General features: G+C 40.4%; 1 protein-coding gene and 1 long non-coding RNA gene across 2 annotated transcripts; one reads left to right on the forward strand and one right to left on the reverse strand.

Moving 5' to 3' along the window:
* Positions 1 to 1,225: 1,225 nt before the first annotated feature.
* On the reverse strand, positions 1,226 to 4,096 carry LOC145453931 (uncharacterized). The gene is made up of 2 exons (XR_013919977.1): positions 1,965 to 4,096; positions 1,226 to 1,455 (listed from the first exon to the last, which is right to left on the reverse strand). It is a non-coding gene; the product is annotated as an uncharacterized LOC145453931 (long non-coding RNA).
* A 58-nt stretch (positions 4,097 to 4,154) lies between these two features.
* On the forward strand, positions 4,155 to 20,836 carry LOC145453932 (intelectin-1b-like). Its single transcript, XM_080331896.1, has 6 exons — positions 4,155 to 11,428; positions 12,887 to 12,979; positions 13,222 to 13,328; positions 14,722 to 15,026; positions 15,805 to 16,036; positions 20,557 to 20,836. Exons 1-6 carry the CDS (start codon positions 11,128 to 11,130, stop codon positions 20,755 to 20,757), a joined length of 1,239 nt encoding a protein of 412 aa, XP_080188022.1. The 5' UTR covers positions 4,155 to 11,127; the 3' UTR covers positions 20,758 to 20,836.
* Positions 20,837 to 22,638: the final 1,802 nt, after the last annotated feature.

Here is a 22,638-nt window from a genome sequence, read left to right on the forward strand (position 1 = left end):
GAGCCTTCGTAGGTTATGTATCTGTTTTCTATAACAATTTCCCGCGTCATTATAGCATTTTTGGTTTAAATTCTTTGCATTTCAACTTCAGACCACTCGCCTATGAAAATCTACACTAAACAAGCATGCACCTTGCCAATCTCAATAGTTTAACTTGCTTTGTTAAAAAGGGTTGCTCGAAATATCCAGCTTTCCATGTGAATATTTAGTGACTCTCTGTTATGAGCTTGACCCGCCATCACACTACATCATGGACGGAATACAGTAAATGTATAGGTAGTCAGCGACTGATGCTTATTCAACCAATCATTGAAATTTATATGAAGAATACGTCGTTGTTTAAGGTAAAAAATACAGCAGGCATACAGGATCCATCTTAATTTGATGTGTATTGTATCATAAAAATCAAATCTATGCGATTGGGGTGTTGGCTACAGCTCTATAACTTGTCAATCGGGTAATATCGGTAGCAAGTGAAGAAACTTGTTTTGCACTCTTCTCAATATCTATGTAGGCTATAGCAATAGTCAGACGCCGAATACATTGTCCGGTCTGGCCTGGCGTAAGCTTATAATCCCTTGCAAGTCCTAGTCGAAATTGTTTGCAAAGCGATCGAATATATTGATTTTATGGGCTTATTATAGCATTTGATTGCTTCAGTTGATACATTTAGTGACGTTTAGAAAGTCAGCATGCACTTCAGCATCGTGGGATAACGTGGTCTGAGTCGTCGCGAGGTATTGTGTACATTAATATTAAATATATTCCTTTACTGGAAGGTAGGGTTGGAATTGGCGTGACGTCCTAAGGTTCACGTTTGCGTTCAAACAGAACCTTTCAAAAAGGTTCGTGTTCACACGAATCTCAACATTTCAGGGGTTCACAGTTCACACCATCCCTACAAGGTATCATCCCTAGAAAGTCACCTCATGGATACCCACGGTCTTCTGACTGTATACTTGTTTTGAAGACGCGAGTATTGGTGGTCGTATAATTATGCGTACTTTGCATAGACAAAGCAAACGACTGGAGGAAAAATCAAAACTAGCTCATTGTTGTGTTTATTCTGAAAGCAGCGTAGTGTAGTGGTAGTTTTCCTCTATATCTAGATGCTGGTTTCATGATCGTAAGGATAAAAGTCATCCGTTGCGCTTATAGTCTGATATCATATTCTGTAGAACTCCAATGGTGCTAACTATAGTTAACTAATGGTACACTGAGCATGGAAAGTTTTTAGACTTTTATTGAATGATAATATTATGATATTCTCAGCATATTTCGAACTTTTTAATTATTATAGGAATAATTATACGCGACTGTCGCTGTTCTAGTTGAAAGGCCTCCCACAGTTGCAATGAGACCGATTCCAAGAACGAAACCCACGATGTTAAGAGCCCTGGCAGCCCTTGCCTTTGAAAGCGCTCTTTGCGGGTCGTGGCTCCTCAAGCTATTCGCCTGGAATGTGAAGTATTGATGTGATAATAAAAAAACCATGCATGCTTTCCTGTCTCATACAGATGACTGTAACATCGCTTTAAGAGCGACAAAAATCTTCACTTGAATAGTTTTATGCGATGACGTGATGTAGTAAGTGGTTCATAATGATTTTATAGTTGTTGTCTACTTTTCGATTCGCAAATATCCCGTGGCCCACCTCATGTGGTGCTCAATGTCAAAATGTATAATGAATTCTGTCTCTGTAATAGGATAGTAACAGACTTTTTAACAGTACATGGCATATGCCCTTGGGAATTTTCCTAATATGTCTGCGGCCCACCTCGGAATATTCCCGTTGCCCACCTGCAGTAGGCGATATTTCAGGTCCTGATATGAAATTCCCTTATTTGAACGTGCAGATACCTGGACCAATGACCATGAAAATACCTTACTAATTATGGTGATCTGTGGTAGCCAGTGCCAGTAAACTATGAGCAGCAAGGTCGCAAATCTAATCCATACTTTACCTGAGAAGCCAGGATAATAGCCGGAATTCCTAACAAGCAGCCACAGCAGATCAAGTTGAAAATGGAACACATCATTTTACCCGGAACGACGGACCGGGTACCTTTGAAACAAAAACATTTCCACCCGATCGCTTTACGGAAAATGTATAGGCTATAGGACCCACAAAACTATAGCCACATTGAATATTAGAAAGGGAGATTGGAATATATGTGGCGAGTAATTTCAACTGTGACAGTATACAGTGTGACTTAAAAAACACCAATGCAGTCCCAATTTACTACTATGTGATAGCACACTCCTTCGCCACGTCAGTGTACAGCACCGGTGTGTAAATAAGCAAATGCGGTAAGTTTTTATATTAATACTGGCAAGAAAGAGGTACGGCATATAGCGTAATCTCCAGTTCCATATACCATTGAATGTCGAGGTTTAAATATGATTACTGTTCAAAGCAATATATTCAATACATGTACCGATGCGATTATCCTGGATGGAGCTATACTCCGCCGTTAACGCAACTTAATTGAGTGTTGCTGGCGGTTGGACACCAATTCGTTCATATAAAAGAAATTAAGAAACAAGCCCATCAATAACCAAATAATCTGTAAATACTCGCAAAATATCGTAGCCGAATAGCCACCACATTTATTAAAACAAGGCGACATGATTTAGGTGACGTTAAACTAGGTTTTATAGACTAATATACTACAATACCTCAAATAATAATATCGATGTAATTATCCCATAATTCGAAGAAAAATGAAATAGACGAAATACAAATCTTATTCTGCCTAAAACTTTATTTTATTTATAGTACATACATACATACTAATTTACAAGACCTGAGTTATCACTGCGTAACGTATTTAGCTACAAGAACTTAACCTCTTACCGAAACGCCATTGCAAAAAAAAAGGAATGAAACATCACTCACCGACTGTGTTGATGCTCCGTTGCTCCCACAACAATGTTGTTTTGAATGCTGTTTTGAACGACCGGCTGTTGTACTGTTGGGGCCGGTGGCGGAACATAATAATGCACTATTGGCTGGGCTGGTGCTGGGGGAGAATTGTATTGATTGACTTGAGTAACGTTAGGGACTGCTGCCGGCATTGGCTGTTGATACGGTTGAGCCAATGCGGGATTCGGCTGATAGTACGGCATCTGTTGCATTGAGTTGGGTGCTGGTTGGTACGCTGATTGCTGCTCGTATGGAGCCATTCGCTGATAGCGGTTGCTGAATCATAGGTGCAGTTGGAGGTTGAGTCCCGTATTGAGGCGGTGGGGCTCTAGTCGAATCGCTATTCCCAGACATATGGCAGCAAACTTGATGAAGCAATTTCGTATCGAAACTACAAAAGCCCCACAAACTAGGGTATATACCAATACACATTACATTTGACCAAGTTATAACATTGTGACCGATTATGTCACGTCTAACGTGCATAATTTCACACCGGTTTTCTAGTCCTAGAAGATTTACGACTCGCGTTTCAATCAGCAAGAGTGATACGGGCGCAATTTGATGGGATATGCCTACTGGCAGTGACATGCTTTATTATTTTGTTGAAATTTTCAAGTCGTATCTCTACTACAGTTTGTAGCCTGCGCTTGAAGTACATTATAATGGTATTTATGCGGAACTCCGCTGTTGTGTTCAGTTTCGCGATCGGTATATGCGAGCCAAATGAAGTCTGAGACGCGCGTCCGCAACGGAATCTCAGGTTCCACTGTGTGTCTACACTTTGAATTGAACTTACCACTGAAATAACATAATTTTGCAGTAATCATGATATCTTCAATCAACTATAATTCAACTTCAACTTAATAGAACTCGCTGCATCACGGTCTTGGAAACTGGAAAAGAAACTTAAACTATACAAAATTCAAGGATAATATACCATAGTGGCTCCCAAACAATTTTGTCCATAATATATCAATTACATAATTTGCAAATCACCAAGGATTGGTTAACCACAATACCGAGTGTCTGGATGAGCTTGGTATGTAATGTATCTGCAAATAGTGTATCGGCACAGATGGTTCGAGTAGGCCTAGTTTTCTACTCAAGTTAAATTCTACTCAAGTGTAAGTAGAAGTAACGATTTCTAGTAAGTAAAAAAGAAGTATTCTATAGTATTCTATGAAATCTGCAGCGTGTTATTGAATGCAGTGCTATTTCATTTACTTCGCTAGCAGTAATATAACATTGGAAGGAAGCAATCATTTCGAATAAGTGCATAATGGCATGGTAATCTGATTCCAGGATATATATTACTATTCGAAATTTCTGATTGAATGATCAATCCATTCTATCATAATAAAAAAACGATGATCCCGAACTCATACGATTTTTTCATTATTCATGAATCGCCCTTTGGGTGGTCACTGGTTACGGATACGATTATGGGTAATGACATAAAAAGGTCATTGAACAGCGTCACCGAAACCAATCACTACCGTAGAGAAAGTGGGAAATTAAAGAGTTTTCACCGCAACTCCCATGCTTTGAAAATGGACATATTATCGATAGAATATAGTGCAAATGGTTTTGCAAGACCGCGGGGGCAGTTTGAGTCAGACGTAATATGGCAGCGCGACCAAAAATATGTTTGCCATATTCTTGGGGCACGTGTAACATACATACAATATGAATAAACACATGTCGGTCCATTTTACCTTAAACCTCTCAACCGTTTGCGCATTTTTTATGTTCTCGAAATTTGGCGTCTACATCACAAACTCGTTATCAACTGTGGCTGCAGTAGAAAGGCAACACTGCCCTCGGACGGTTTAATATGGCATATGAACGATGATCACAATATCACATAATATCGCAATGCATTGTGAATGATACAGCTAGAAATTTACTGTATCACTTGGCACATATATTTGTCTTTTAGGTGTTGTCTATTTATTTATAGTATAGTATTTATTAGTAGCCTACACACCAAAATCGCAAGCATTAATGTTATAAAAAATCCATGTGCATTTAGTCACGCGAAAACCAGAATAATTATCAACTTAATATGTATTTTGTCAATAATAATATTACTTCCATATTCTACTATCAATTTTTATTTACTCTCTACCCCCGTCATCGGATTTACTAGTATATCTGATGGAGGAAGTGTCGTCAAAAACTTGGGAGTCGCAATTAACTTCAGGCCATCTTCTTGCCGCCCAATTAAGACGATTCACGAGGACCCGTAACACAAATTGCATACCACCAAGCCAAGGCCAACATATATTAGAAATATCCACCGTTCTCTTATATTAAAATCATGGACGTTCAATACATGTTTATGCATTCTCAATCATTATTGGACAGCGTTTGCAAGTCTGCAGTTTTGGTTATTTGTGCGAGTATGCTATCTTCAAGTGGCGTAAGTAAATCACGCCGATTTTTCTCTTAAAAATATGCCTACTATTGGCAGCAACACGTAAATACATGCACCCTCCAACCCATCCACCACGGAACACTATACTTGAGCGAACAAGTATCAAATTACGGTAACTGTTGTCTTCGCAGAGGCCACGGTCACTTTCAGCTCTCCGCCTCCCACGCAAAATTCCTCGATATGAGACGAAGGTATTAGCTATGCAGTATCCGTGGAGTCGGTGGATTTGTCCGATGTTAGGCTGAAGTATAGCCAACGCGACAACTTGTCTCAAAAACTGCGACAAAAGATCGACTGACATTGCTGTTACTCATTTGGACACAGTTGAATCAGACAACTGTATCTTGAAGATGTGCCAGGTAATGTTGTCGTTGTTGCTACATTCCGGAAACAGGGAATTCACACAGTCCGCTAAAGTTCTCTCAAAACCCATCACCTCAAGCTGACTTCTTGGCTTTAGCAATATTCCAAGCAATTCTGAAGTATGCCTCTGTAACGTTGTCGCCAATTTTAACAATACCTCAAAATATGGATTGCTGGGCTTGATCCGTAGCTAGCAACGAATTTCCTAATGAGAAGGGGGATATGTGTTTTTGAACTCCGAATGAAACTGTTAATGATGTCGTTTCACATTTCCTCGCTTTGTTAAGACAACGGCTCTTCGTAATGTAAGGTTTCCATTTATCTCTGCGAAAGGTAATTCATTGTTCCACACTGAGTTGTGGTTTAATTCCCTTTCCTTGTCGTGATCTGTTCAAGTCAGTGGGGGTGAGTGTAAACACTCTTTAAAAATGCTCTACCCAGCGGGATACCCTTAAACCAGAGTCCAGACCAGTGGTTCCCAACCTTTTTCGACTCATCGCCCCCTTTTGAAGCTCCACACCGATCATCGCCCCCCAAATGTCGGGAACCGCAAAACAGCAGTTCGTCACCCCCCTAAAACGTGGGTCTTTGGCCCCATAGGGTGATAAACCACCTCAGACCCCCTGTAAGCCAGTGGGATTTTTCGCTACATATCAGCTTCGGGCGTATACCCGTTGGCAGGAACGAAACAGCACTTCGTCAGCCCCCCCCTCCCCAATAAACTTTGTTCTTGGGCTCCCATAGGGTGATAAACCGACCCCCATCATGTTGTTTGCTTTTGCCACGAAATTAGGCGGAATCGTTGTCATATTGACTTCGTTACATGATTCTATCTGGCAAATAATTTTTTCTTTGCGGGATAGCATTTGTCCTGTAGGGTTAAGGTCGCCAGGACAGAAACATTCGACGTCAGCCATTGAGGCACATATGGAAAATTAAACATATATGTATATATATCGAAGTTTTCGGTCAGCACAAGGGCATTCCTTTTCGGTCAAGGTCTGCTCGCCGCTAATCGTTCTGGTACACTTCTCGGAGTCGCATGTTACATGGCCTCTAACTTCATATGTCTTGGTGCGTCGTGGCGCAGTAATATCTGACGCCGAAGTCTCCCATTTCCATAAATCATGCGTATTTTTGTTGGGGGACGGGTATACCCCAAAGTCAAGATATATTAAAATATAAAATTGCGCGCAGGAGCGAAAATTTTTGGAAAAAGTTGCATGAATTTCTAAAAAATACTCTACAATTTATGTTAATTCACGAAATAATTTTTGGCCCCCTTCGAGTTCGGGCCCCCCAGCCCCAATTGGGGGGTTTGGGGTGCGGTAGTTACGGTCCCGACTCCAATATAACCGTCTTAACGCGCCGTCGCCCCCTATCGCCCCATTCGTTGTTTTCGCCCCCTATCGCCCCCTTCGTCCGTTTTCGCCCCCCTATCACCCCCTTCGTTATTTTCGCCCCCTAGACCGCCAAATCGCCCCCTGGGGGGCGATATCGCCCACGTTGGGAACCACAGGTCCAGACGAATACCGATTATTAAAACAGTACCAATTTCAAACGTTGCGATGAGAGAGTTGATATGCTAAATTAGCTGATTAGCTAAATTAATATATACAACGGCTCACTTTCGGTCGGGGCTTTTCAATGCACAGCAACCGCAGCGAGGTCGGCGATGAGGAGCCCAGAGAAACCTTCGACACATAGAAGTTGGTCCGAACCGGGACTCGAACCACTATTGGTGACGCGACGATGGCGCTTAACCAACTGCACCACTCGCTTCAGAACCCCTGTGTTATATGATATTATTTAGAGAGTGAATCAATTCAGAATATGCGTCACATATTATCTATGCTTCAAAAAGCATAGATCTTCTTGTGGTGAGTGACTTGTCACCTTATTGGTATGCGACCAGAAAATATCGTAACTGGAACTGACGTATCTTAATTTTCTTTTTAACAAATGTTGTATAGCAGAAATCTATAGTATTAGTATTAGTCCGCCAACCGCGTGCATGTGTATTGTGCAGTCAGCCGTGGTTGGCCGATGAATAACTGTTATATGAGTGAGGTCTGGAGAAGCATCAAAAGTGTGAATTTTCATGTGAATCATTGATGAATAATGTTATGATGACGTCTAGGCTATTCATTTTTGTCTCGCTTCCAATTGCGGATGATGGAACATTCTACCTATCCTATTGCCACCAACGGTATTTAGAGGTCGGCAAAACCTTGGCTGACCATACATTGGTGGGTGAGCTTATATAGAGGTCGAATGTACTGCACGTATACACAGTTACGTGATAACGAAGTATTGAAATATTCTCTTTATTCGTTATAATAATGTATTACTGAAGGTAGATTTTCAGAAATATTACAGTACATTATTATGAAGGGTGGAGAAAGGATATTTGCTAGCAAATTTATGCATCCACTTTTCTATTCTAGGACAGGCATGTCAGAATTACAGCCGACAGTAAAACCTGGCCCGAGATGCATTGATACGCCAATGAAAATTATATGGTATCCCACACATTTCTCTCAATAGTTAGGATTTTAATAAATAAGTAAATATTACTTCTGGTCTAGACTCTACAAATCATTATATGTCGATCATAATCATCGTTGATTGGTAATATGTCACATTATAACCGTCCGGCGTGAATGTTGCGTCTTCAATCCATAGTCAGTATGATAAACAACATCGTGACATCGACAGCATATGCCTAGAAGGGCAAAAGGTGCGTGAACTCCATAGCAGGGTTGTAATGACTCGAGTCATGACTCGACTCGATTCCGACTCGAGTCGCGTTTTTCTGATGACTCGACTTCACTCGAGTCATTTTCCAAAATACGCATGACTCGAACCCAGTCATATGACTCGAGACTCAGACGGCCAAGACCGAAATTTCATGATAATTTCGAAGAATAGTAAAGTAACCGCTCTATTGGGATTTTGTCTATTGGTACTGGTACTTGCAAATGCGATTAGAAACCGCTAAAAGTGAGGAAAATTAGTATATTATACATGCGAAACATTCGATATCACCAAACAGAGTTCTAAAAAGCGGGTTTAATATAACTTTACCTGGAAACTGAGCAGTCACCACAATGACTTGGACTCGGACTCGAGTCATAATACCATGAATCGGATTCGACCCTCTGCTCGATGACTTGGACTCGGACTTGACTCGGTGGTGAATTGAAAATGACTCGACTTGACTCGAGTCAAAACAATAAAAGTGAGATTGACTTGTGACTCGCAGCCTTGTGACTTGGTTACAACCCTGCTCCATAGTTCTCAAAAAGAACTGATCTAAAGTTATTGAAGAGACGAAACCCCTAAACCTAAACCCTTGTATCAAGGATGTCAGTTACAATACACAAATAACGTAGTGTAACTATGTAACTCGGGTTCAAATTAGCGAGTGTCAAAACACTGAAAACAAGGCATTAAAGATGTAATCATATTCGCTATTTTGAATGCCGCGTTGAGACACTCTGGTTTGACACTAGATCTTCTGAATGCCTCACAATTTTTAACTCGCTGCTTTGACACTAGCTAATTCGTTCGAATGCAGAATATATGTGGTCTTTGTGCGAATAGCTTCTGCCGGAATAGGTTCCGGCGTTACAACCCATTCGCTCTTATTTTATCCGTATAGTGTGCGCTTGGAAAGTATGTCACAGGCTGTTACTGTAATTTATCCACTAATCCTAATTTCTTTACTGTTCAGTTAGTTCAGCGTTACCTGAAATGATATTCGTAGTAACCCGAATATTTATTCGCATATAATGAACCAAATTCAAACTAAATCTTATGCGTCTCTCACAGTGCATACGCCGGTCCGACATGACGTCACGAATAAGGCAGGGAGGGCGCCCAAAAAAATTATAACTTTAATCGGCGTTGTCACTGTTTTAATTTATGACTTCATGACTGTGTTCGAACGGCCAATCAATGTACATCTGCCTATTCCATAGATTGCGAATAAAGGTGCTAGATCAGGGACGGCCAACATGCGGTCCGCGGGCTGGATCCGGCCCGCGACGTGATTTTGACCGGCCCGCAGACAGTTTTTGTTCCTAATTGATAATATGGCGGGCGGTCACAGTCTTCCGCGATTTTCCACTCCTCGCTTACTACGTCAAATTATAGTGACTACAACTTTGTTCGACTACTGATGTCTCATTGACTTAAACAGTTATTGTCCTAGCCTACAGTACGTTATTAAATTCATTGAATACTACTTTGATCGCTATGCTTACTTAAAGTTAACATTGAATACAATAAATCCTTGTATAGGTGGATAAATACGCGTTTGATATATCGATTCAGGAATCCGGCCCGCCAAGTACTTCATTTTCTCATATCCGGCCCGCCGACTGGAGAAGTTGCCCGCTCCTGTGCTAGATCAACATCGTGTATATCAGTGGTTTTCAAACTGGTGGGCTTGAAAGCATCTGAAGGGGGCACGAAGCCGCTTGAGAGAAAGGAAGTTTTTTGAACTCGGAATGAGTTTAGTATATGCTGAAACTTCCAATTTTATACAATCATAATAATCCGAACGGTATTACGATTTTAAATGTCATAGTTGCGTCGTACCGTCAATACGCCGATGCTGGATTGTGAGTGACACCGGACGTTGCGCTGAACAAATTATGACTCTGAATTAGGAGTAGCCTGTGAATTAGGGTTGCATTTGAAACAAAAATCAATTTGAAACAAATTTAGTAAAACAAGGCCCTTGTTTATAACATGCTTTTTATTGTTTTTTTTTGTTTTGCTTTAATAGCCATGGCGTCACGTATATTCAATTGCGACGTCATAGTGGATTGACATTGGCAATTGACAATATAGTATAAATGTAGCTCCTTTGACGAAATATCTGCACTATTGCTGTTGAACCGACTATTTTGAGGGCTCCAACCATCCCATATCGATAGACGTCGGCTATATCGGGTGGTGATTGTTCGTAGACTCATACAACATGTTTTTAGAAAGTATTTATACAACTATGGCATAATTCTATAACTTGAAAAAAAATCAAAATGACTTTCGTTTAAAACAAAGTATTTTAAAAAACCGTTTGTTTTAAATGCAACCCTACTGTGAATACGTGTATGTAGGTGTTCGATGATGCTTTTATGGTCTGTCTGTCTGTCTGTCTGTCTGTCTGTCTGTCTGTCAAGCACCTGTCCAGAGCTCGTAGTAGGACACAACGTTACGGAGAACTGAAATGTTTTCGTATAAGGTCATGCCATATGGCATGTAGAACATGCACTTTGAATCTAAAAAATGAGGATCTCTAAATTGAAGTGGCTTGGCTTGTCGGATCAGTTAGTTTCATCATCGAATATTTTGCATTCAGCGCAAACCAAGCAAAAACGCTGATATTATGTCTGATAAAACGTATTACGACTACATCGACAGTGGGCCGCAAAACACAGATCCAAGTCAAGATTACGCACAGTATGCGATTCCGGACCCACAGACATCGAATACATCACCCAGGCACTCGCGCGGAAATGATGAATCAAAACATATCAAAAACACTACCAAGGATCAATCTACGAAACCAAGTCGCGGCCACAGCAGACGTGCGCTGACGATCCTCGCCGTTTTGAGTTTCCTGTCTCTGTCGCTGAACGCAGCTTTGTTCGGGCTTCATTTTTATCACAGATTCGAGTGGCAAACAGGTGGGATTATCGTGATATGAAGCGGTTTTACATAGGCAGATCTGTAGTAGAAGACAGTGGTAATTGTAGTCTTCAGTTTCCACCTGTTTATTTTGCTTCTCAGCATACATATCTATAGCATGTAACTGTGTCTATATTATAATGAACTCATCCTCTCATATACAATATACACTCTGTGATAATTCGACAGTGACGTAATTTTATGACTATATGCCTATTTACCAAACTCATCTTAATCTGCCCAACTAACACACGCTTCCCTTTTGAAGTTAACATGAAGCTTAGATTTAGTGTAGGCCTACGGTCCTTTTCCCGCGTACAAAAAAACTGGATTAAATGACAGTAATCTTTGAAATCGCGCCATGCTAGTGGTGAAAAAGAGTGAGAAAATATATGCAATTTCAGTCAGAATAGCAGTTACGTATTAACTGACTCAATATCGAGCTAGCGAAAAGTGAAAGATAATTTATCGTAGTTTTGTTTTGTTGATTATCGCACTACTATAACTGCAAAGCACAGGGCTGTAATGACTCTAGTCCGAATCGAAGCACGATTTTCTGATGACTCGACTTGACTCGAGACATTTTCTTAAAATACGGAAATGACTCGACTCGACTCAATTCGTGTGTTTTCTTGACTTGGACTCGAGTCTTTGTGCATGACTCGAACAAAGTCATATGACTCGAGACTCTGACGGCCAAGACCGATATTTCATTGTTATTTCGAAGAATAGTAAAGTAACCACACTATTGGTATTTCGGCTACAGGTACTGGTACTTGAAAATGCGATCAGAACTGCTAAAAGCGAGGAAAATTAGTATATTATAACCGCGAACGATTCGATATCACCAAACAGATTATGAAAAGTGGGTTAAACAAGACATTAACTGGAAACTGAGAAGTCAGCACAATGACTCGGACTCGAGTCATAATACCCTGACTCGAACTCAACCCTTAATACCCTGACTCGAACTCGACCCTCTGCTCGATGAGTTGGACTCGGATTTGACTCAGTGGTGAATTGAAAATGACTCGACTTGACTCGAGTCAAAACTATAAAAGTGCGATTGACTTGTGACTCGGAGTCTTGTGACTTGGTTACAACCCGGCCACAGCAAAACGCTTTGATCATTACTAACTATAGGAGCGCTAATGGCGGCTCTGCTGATATGCTGCGGCCCTGGATCAACATATATTGGTAAACGTCATCACTGTCATTATTAGTATTCAGTAAAAAAACGTATAGCGAATACACTGCTTACCTTTTATGCTGGTCGCCTTTTTTCACATCATGCCGTCATAACACTGCTGTAGAACCGATCACTTTCTGACAATTGAAACATTCACAAACTGCCATTTATTAATAACGAAATCACCTAAATTTTGTGGTTGGTGTATCCTAGTTCGAATGAAATGAGATCGTGTGTCTTAACCGCTTACGAACTATTCCATGCATAGATTTACAAGAGAACGGCGACAAATTTAACGATTTATCAAGCGATTTGGAGAAATCGGTTCAGGATACTTCTCGACTTGAGGGGAGATTAAACGGTAAGTGTCCGCGGCGTTTGGTTATTGAGGACCATGTTATTCTCAAAATTCATCACTCTAGGCTCCCGTATGACATGGAACGATCTTGGATATGCGACGTTGTTAATAAAACGTATTATAGGATATCTTCTAAATGACGTTAAAATTCGTCATGCCTTCTGACCTTGACTACATATTTACTGACCTATACGCAGCGGAGTCCGATCATGTAACTTTTGTCAAATTGACTTATATACACTTAGACGTCGAAAAACCTGGATCAATCACTAACCCTGCAGCTAGCTGTGACGAAATCAAACGACAAGACAACTCTTCGGAAGATGGACCATACTTTTTAAGAGATCTCGAGGCAGGAATATTTATCAATGATATTGTTACTTTTGAATTTTTTGACTTCAAGAAACAATTATCCTGAATTATTCAGAGGTGGTCAAAGCAGTCAAGAAAGCTACTCAAGTAGAAGTAGAAGTAGTGACGAAAAAGTATAATCAAGTACGAGTAGAAGTACTTCATTCGTCAGCCACCTAAAACTACTTGAAGTAGAAGTAGAATTGACTGACTTTCAATCTACTCAAGTAAGTAACTAGTTTTGAAAACAGTCTTGATTTGTTCGCGTGGTTTGTCAAAAGCTGCAAATTGAGCTATGCGGAAGGTGAAGAAAGCTGGATTCTTATTGATGCAACCAGAAGGTATCAATTTTCAACAAAATAAGCATTTCTTCGCATCATAGGATGCAGATTATTGTATTGATATGAAAATGCGATACTAACCCTTTGTGTACTAGAAGACCCCGTTTTAGAGAATATCATGGCATGGCACCCTACACCATTTATAAGACCCCAATTTAGGCGAAGAGCAATACGGAGAAGTTGTATCTGATACGGTTTCAACACTTTGCGCGATTAGTATACGTTAATAACAAATATTGTGGATCGTAAAATTTATAATTAGTTTAGCTTTATTTTCGGAAAATAGAGGCATTATTACACTTGCTTTTATGCTTTAACATGTATGTTCTGCAGACAACAAAAGAACTGAAAGTAATTAGAACTCAAAGTATGATACTCATAATTGAAAATGAAATACAAATACCACTTCTAAAAAGCGGAAAATATATTTCATGTCTTTTGTCCAGAATGCTTCAAAGGTGATCTGCTGAAACAGGTGTAACGTTAACAAAAGCCAGATTTTCCGGATTAGTAGGACACGTCATGGGCTGCTAGATTACGGTGTGATAGGTAATTGCTAGCTTGCGAAACGGTAGCTTCAAACGCTATGATGAGCAATATTTACTGTATTGAAATATTTGATATGGTCGACATTGCTGTGTAAGCGGAACCAAGCAATCTAATTTATATTCACTGATTATAAATGTGTCACATCACAACAAAATTTCTGGGCTTCACTTGACTTTTATGAATATTACATGTTGGTACTCCGTGAGAACAGTCCCGCAATTCCTCAGGCTAGCTTTCGTATTGGGGGATTAAACTACTTCTACTTGACAAACTGATAATAGCGAAAAGTAAGTAAGCATATCACAAAATATTATGAAGTAGAGAAAATCAGATCTACCCGAGTAAGTACCAGAAGTAGAGGAAAACTACTTGAGTACTTCCAAAAAATAGAAGTACTTCCTTACAAAAAAATTATTACTAAACAAAATATTTTGAGTGTTCAATAAAATAATATGAAAACGTAGAGAATAATTCGAGAACTGACATATATATTGTTATACCTAGGGCACAATTTTCGAAGTCTACTGCGACATGAACACGGCAGGTGGAGGATGGACGCTGGTTGCTTCTGTGCATGAAAATAACATCGATGGAAAATGTACACCTGGTGATCGTTGGTCAAGCGAGCAAGGAAGCAGTTCCAGCCACCCTCATGGAGATGGTTTCTGGAAGAACAGGGCCATCCACGGAAGAGCGAATTCAGCTGCATGCGATGACTACAAGAATCCAGGATACTTCGGATTGAAGGCTAAGAACATGATGATTTGGCATATGCCCAATGATACTCCAATGACTCAATTCGGCGAAAGGTTAAATAGCTTATGATTTTCCAAGGTTTCCAAACCACTTGAGCTTTTTATCTCCTGTATATTGTACTCCGCATCTAACTAGAGATCGACCTGTACTCACATGCAGTCAAAGTCAGCCATAAGTTTTAGATCAGGACAACTCTCTGTAATGTAATGTCTAAAACAGACGTGTCAAACTCAACTTGGATCACGGGCTAGATTTAAACCTTCTGAAGTTGGCATATTTATATGCTCTCTTTGTTTTATTGTCGTAAGACGGCTTTGGTCCTGCGTCTGTGAGGAATACATGAGATTTCACTGTAAACCCGGACGTCTGGGAACCTTTTCAATCAGAAGTTTTACTGCGGTACAACCACATATATTTGAATTATATGGTAGGCCTATGTGTAACAAATACTCTTCGCGTAACCTGCGTACAACGGTTTCACATTTGCATCTCTGTAAATAACTATTTCCATTTCTCCAGCATACTCTGAACTAAGGGATTCAATTATTTACGTGAAAGTATTCCTTAGTAAAAATCTCAAATTTTGTTAGATATGCGTTGGATAATAATCCAAGCATTTTTCAACTTGTTCACTATTGCTTCGCGGGTGGATGAACTTATCTGACGGGTCGTGGGTCGTATGTTTGACATTGATGGTCTCTAAAGAATCTAAGATTTGCAGCACACATTGGGGATCTTTTGCCCAATATCTTGACCGGTACAGGCTTTCGACTTCAAGAAAAAATCAAAATGCCCACTTAACACTGATCAAGCTTAATATTTTAACTTTAGAGCATTTCTGAGGTATCACACCGAAACCGACTTTTTGCAATCTTATGGCGGAAATCTTGCATTTTTCTTCTACGCCAATTATACGTTACGTTCGAGCGAATACGAAGCCAACGGTTTAGACGACGGTCCGGTCGTTCCAGTAGTCTGGGATACAGGGGATGGAAACGAGTTATTGAGCATGTATACGGGAGATATCTTGGCAGATGGTGTGATTGTCCCAGAATACATACATGTGAGTCGCTGAATAACATTATTTCCACCCGATGTGTCTGTATCACTTAGGTCGGTTGACCTCTGAACGATCAGCAAATATTTTGAAATTGAAGTTTAACCTCTGTTATCCTCTGTGATCCTGTTTAGGATTTCATTTCTCTTACGCAATTTGGTCCAACTCCAACTTCCATATCAACATATGGACGACCCCAGCTGACGGTTTTACATTTCAATTTATTTTACGGTCATTTTCACGTCATTATGAAAATATACACAATAGAAAAGGATATAGGGTAATTACAACGAATTAGTTCCATAATCAACCTGCGTTCACGTCCTTATATCAATTTGAAATCTAGGACGTCATCACAATTTCCTATTGAAACCTAGAAGTTTGCAGTGAATTCGGCATAAATGAATTCAGTCAACTTATAGCGGCCTGGACCTGGGCTTGCTGTTGTTACTTTTTTGCTCCTGTTGTTTGTTTGTTTTATTTGTTATTAATGGTGTTTGTCGACTACTATGGTCATTTACACCAGGTCGTTATTCTTCATTTTTATCCCGCAACTGGCGACTTATAGCACGGCCCACTTCTAGGCTTTTTGTAAGTCACCGCTTACGCGGCTGAGGTGGCGAGGAGGAGCGTAGATAAACCTTCATCACTTAGGTACAGGAATTCTGAAGTCAACCTCTGTCGGACTCGAACCCCCAACCCATTGGTGTTGCAGCCGCGGATTATACCACTGCGCTATCTCGCCACCTGCACCTGTTGTTGTTATGGCGACAAGAGTGTTCTTTAAACACCAGGCCGATGTTTTATGTATGATTTTTAAGCTGCCGACATTATTGCACGCCCTTCATTCGTTCTAGGCTCCTATAATATAATATACTCTACGTGGATCGGAGAAGCTTGGGTAAAACTCCAACAGTTAGGCAAGAATTCTGCTATCGACCCCAATCCAACTCGAAACTACAACTATATGGAACTGTATAGTGGTGGAACATATTACTATTCGCAACCATGCTGACCAAGTATACGAGCAAACAAATGGCATTAGACCAGTGTTGGGATGACTCGAGTCATGACTTGACTCGAGTCAGACTCGAGTCACCTTTGACGTATGACTTGACTTGACTCGAGTCACTTTGCTAAAATGACTTGACTTGACTTGACTTGACTCGTCGTATCAGAAATGTGGATTGACTCGTGACTCGGAGCAAAATTCACCATTCAATTCCAAGTCATCAAGTAATCGGTGTTGATAAAAATCGCTGTTGATAAAAATTGCTGTATCTTGCATATCTTCCGATTGTTCACGAAACGTTGTTGTAATCCGTGAGAGCGACCAATCATCCAATGATCGTGCGTTTTACTGAGCCTCCATTGTTCTCTCACAAATAAATTGACCTCAAACGAGTGAACGAAGCTTACAGCTTACGTTGTCGTAAACTAGTATAGTAAAGTAATTTAATAGCAAAATGTCTATTTCTATTCTCTGACCTTAACCAAACCTCTTGTTTTATTGAAATTGAATTCGAGTATAGTTTATATAGTCCTCAACCATTGCCCCACCTAAAATTCTGTTCTTTACCATTTATAGACGCACAGCAATCTATAGATACCGAAATCACAGCGAAAATCGTATTCTTCTTGTCCTTTCACTTGTAAATGCCCATATATAGCGAAGTCTCTGCGAAAATCGAATTCTCTTCCGTGATTTCGCTTTGCGAATGTCTAGCCGGGGCATGCCCCGGTATCGCTCATAACAAGCGTTCACTGTCTATTCTCTCAAAGCCGCCCACAATAAAGAAACACTGATTTACTCTCTCCTATTCATAAAATTACCGAGCAGGTGAGGCAACATAGCCTGGTTGCCTTTAAGGTGTGATGTAACAATCGTATCTATATCTGAACTCCGTTACCGTCATATGCGTTTGGTCGACCTTTGCTGGTATAGGTCGATTTTGACGGTGTTTCACAGCATGATAATTATTGAAACTTGGTATGTCATGTCGTGATGGTGGTATTTAACACTGCCCCAAGTTTCAGGGTTTCTACTTAAAGTTTAGGGTAGTAATTCCGTTTCCGAAGTTGAGTGTGTGCTGATCCGCCATGTATCGCAAACAGATTTTACTCAAAAGCCGGTATTGGTACCCATTGATTTTGACGATGTTCCATACCGAGATCGGTCATGTCATTTGGTACGGTAAGTCTTAATGTTAGTATCGAACGCTGTACCAAGTTTCAAGTTTGTCACTGAACTATGTTAGTGGTAATCTCGTTTCCTAAGTCGAGTGAGAGCTGACTCGTCATTTATCGCAAACATATTACGCAAAGCCGGTATTGGTCTCCATTAATTTTAACGATGCTCCTCCAGATCCGTCATGAGCTTTTGCATGGTATGTCTTGATTTTAGTATCGAACGCTGTGCGAAGTCTCATTGTTGGCACTCAATGATTAGGGCAGCAATTTCGTTATCAAGGTCGAGTATGGTAGAAATGTGCGCTGATCTGACACTTAGCCTACCTAACGCATTGCGGATTTCACGCAAAGCCGCTGCATCTGTGTTAACGCTGTGTTCCATACTGAGATAGGTGATGAGATGATGATATCATGAAACAGTGTACTAACATCCTCGGTTTGCATTCAAATATTTACTTTTATTTTACATTCTCCAATGTCAATTTCACCCTGAAATTGAGGCCTTCAGGCCATTTGCTTACAATTACAACCCCTGTCAAGCGCGATAGATGTTTCGTTTTCGATGGCGGCTAACAGCTGATCGCTTGATCAGCCTATTCCTCAGTAAATTTTACGCAAAATTCGGTGTTGGTCTGTTCGTATTAATTTTAACAGTGTAGCATACCGAAAGCGGTCATGAGGCTACTTCTCGATGATTTCATGTAACAGTGTACCAAGTTTTCGGCTTTCATCCACGTATTTATTCGGTAATATATTTTCCAAAAGGCGATTTTGCAGCAGACATATAGACCGTAACTCCGTAAGCCGTATGTGTCGTGTGACAGTCTCCAGCCTCAAGGCCAAAATCTCCTATGCAGTACCGGGACCGAATTTCCGAGGCTGCTATCCGTAGTTCCTCAGAATTATGTTACGCAATCTCTCGAGTTATAGTAATTTCCATTTCTGCAGATAATTAGTCAGGTATAGTGCGAACATGAACCGTGTCGAATCTTTGTTCCGTACGCCGTTTACGCAGTTAACACACTTCAAGTCACAGCTCACCGGCAGACCTCTCGCGGCACATACGTTAAAATCACTGTTGTCGGAAAGTTCATGTTACCGTACCTGGCGTACCACCAAGTTACTTGTTTACGTTGGAAAACGCGACTTTGACATCATCTTGATAAAAAGTCGCTTGCAGCCCTTGCCCCACCACCCGATATTGTCACGAGCCGCCACTGGTGGTAATGTATTGCACCTTATTAATTCGTTTCTCTATTCTCCATTTCGGCTGGTAACTATAAACGGAGGCTATGCAATTACAGCAGCTTTACGTATATGTGAATAATAAAATGCCTTCTCGCGTATATACTTAACTCAAAATCAAAAATCAAACTATTTAATTCAAAAGCAATGATCATGCAATTGGTATTTCAGACACCTCGCAAAATGCAACGACGTAATCATGCCTCATACTTCGAAAAGGCAACTTGACTTGAATTGTGACTAGACTCGTGACTTGACTTGACTCGACTTGACTCGAGTCACCTCCAAAAATCGAGTGACTTGACTTGACTCGAGTCACCTTCGAAAATCGATTGACTTGACTTGACTCGAGTCAAAATGTGCAATGACTAGTGACTCGAAGGTAGTGACTTGATCCCAACACTGCATTAGACCACCGCAAGATTGAAAGAATAAGAAAGTTTTTCGCATTGTCGGAAAAGTTGTTATTGAACGTTGTATTTCTATTGATTAGACCTGCCATATATGTCCTCTGTTAGGAGGATTTGTCCTCTTTTTTCAAGAAAAGTGAATGGTCCTCCGAGGACGCTAGAAAATGCCAGAATGTGCTCTTTTTAGTATTTCGAGTTAGCTGCTTTTACTTTCAACAAGACTTAGGCGTGACGTTGTATTTATTTCCAAAAACATACTGTAGCCACCATCCATGATACATCATAATTCACTGGTTTTCTAAGACATTCCCCTGCCACCCCTACCTTCTTGTTTGTTATTTCAAACATTTTTCAACTTTCTGTTGAATGAAATGTTAAAAATCGCGAATTTCATCAGCATCAGCATCAGCATTATGATCCATAATGCAAATGTTGGACTCAAAATTCACGATCAATTTCACGATCTACTTACGAATGATAATTCCTTATTGGCTAAAGTTAGGGGAACCGCCAAGTGTACATAGGCCGAATCTGAAAAATAAATTTGATTTGTTGTTTTCATAACTTTTGCCGGCGGCTACTTTCGCATTGGGCTACTTGCCCAGAAAAAAATGCTCTTGTTGGATTCTAAGTATTATGGTAAGCCTATTATATGCTTCCAACTAGAAATATTATTTTTAGTTTCGCGTGATACACTCTGAGACCCTTGTGTACGCACTTTGTCCTGGTGTCAAAATCGAAACACAATCGCGTGCATACATCTACGATCTCTGCATTGGAACTACAAGTGAGGATACTAATAAATGCGGGGACTATACGTATCGGGACGGATTTGTGACGCCGAAGCTCATCGAAAGCGTTGTCATGATATTTTACAGATGACGAAAGGGCCGACTTTGAACAAAATTTACAGTAAATCTAATATCTTGTTAATGTTGAACACCGCAATAAATATGTGAAGCCATTCGTAAATGTATAATGTAAATTTTACTATGTACAAATAGACTACATTTTATCTGATACATATTTGTTTTAGACCGCGAATTGTTTTCGTGTGACCAGCGATAGTCAGGTTAAATCACGAGATTGTTATCATGCTACTATAGATCGGATAGTAAGTCCTTTTGTAGAGATAAATTAACGTCGAGGACATTTAAGATATGTCATGAAAATAGCATACTATAAAGGTCAATATACATAAACACAATTACTGGCTTTTATATGGGTAATCGTTATATGCATGGTGGATTGTTGATCTAACACAGGGATTCTAAAACTGTCGTAAACGTACCACTAGTGCTACGCGAGAGCTTAAGAGGTAGGCGAAGAGAGAGAGAGAGAGAGAGTAATGTGATATACTTATTCGCCTGCTCCATCGTGATGTTTTGACGACGGAGATGCGATACGGCTTTTATAGCAAGGTTGTCTAGTCTGCACTTCCATTTCTCTCCTCCATGCTATCCGTGATTGCCGAGCGCCTAGCAGGATAGCCCGGTCCGACCCGGCCGGGGATTGAACCCACGGCCTACCGATCAAGAAGCCGGACGCATCACCACACCGTGTTATTTTTGGCATTTCAGAAGCCAGATGCCCAAACTCCCCAAAATAAAAATTTGAGAATGCCAAAAATAAGCAATTTTCGGCATATGCCAAAAATAACACGGCTTGCCAAATAGTGTATTTCGTTCATGGTGTTGTGTTAACAGGACAAGTTACAAGCGAGAAGAGCGTTTGTGAAAGGCAGGTTTCTTAATCTGGGTCCAGCCCACCCATTAGGGGTGAAAGCATGGTGTCCTAAATGGTATGGGCACAGCGAGATTGAGCGGCTGACTGCATTTGGTTAACGTCATACTTTCCATTTGTCCAAAGGCAATTTTACGACCATTTTTGACCGGCTTTTCGAGCGCTAAATTTTATAAAACGTGTATCAATGAGAAGCTGCCGCAGTACTGATTATTAAAATATAAATTATATTCTGCTCATGGAACTGGAACCCCCAAAATCAACCACGATTTTTGCATGGTGATCGAGTTGAACATTGTGACGCAACAAACTGTCTGGTTATTTGTGAGCTGCATGGTCTCGTTTTGCCAGACAGTCTTGTTGCGTCAATAAGCTAACCTTCCCAGGACTCCTCCAAGCGAGTTGGTAATATTAAAGCCACCTGAAGTGACAAAAGTCCTCTGAAAATATATCGGTAGACTGAAGGAGAAATGATAGTCGGGCTACTAAATAAAATGTGTTGAGAGACAACACAGGAAACTCCTGGAAAAGGATCGGGAAGAAGATTCTTTCCGCGATGAGATCGATGGCACTGGCGAAGTGATGTCTTTTCATGATGCACGGAAGCCGGTTCGGCCCACCAAAGATTTTGAAGCTCTGAAAACCTTTTGTGGATGACTGGCAACATTCTTTCCTCAACGGCTACTGTTGAAGCCAATATTTCCCAGATTCGCTGGGCGAGAATGAATTTAGGAGAAACTTAGCTGACCTTATATTGGAAGCACTGTTACTGTGCAAACGATTTAAGTCTATTCAACAGCTGTAACAATCAGCTGTTGAGCGTGTTTGTTAGGCTTTTCTTTCTTTCTTTTTTTTGCTTATTGGCACCGATTCCGAGGGATACTGCACATTTTGTGGTTTCGTTTGATATTATTAACCTATGAAATCGTTAGGTTTTTTATTTTTCTTATTGTTTGTTGGCACTGATTATACGTGGATGCTGCACATTTTGTGGTGTCTTTTGACAAACTAGCCCAAATA

This window comes from Botryllus schlosseri, chromosome 13, assembly GCF_051294905.1.
Source record: "Botryllus schlosseri isolate E-star chromosome 13, Bs_hap1, whole genome shotgun sequence".
Taxonomy (NCBI): Eukaryota; Metazoa; Chordata; class Ascidiacea; order Stolidobranchia; family Styelidae; genus Botryllus; species Botryllus schlosseri.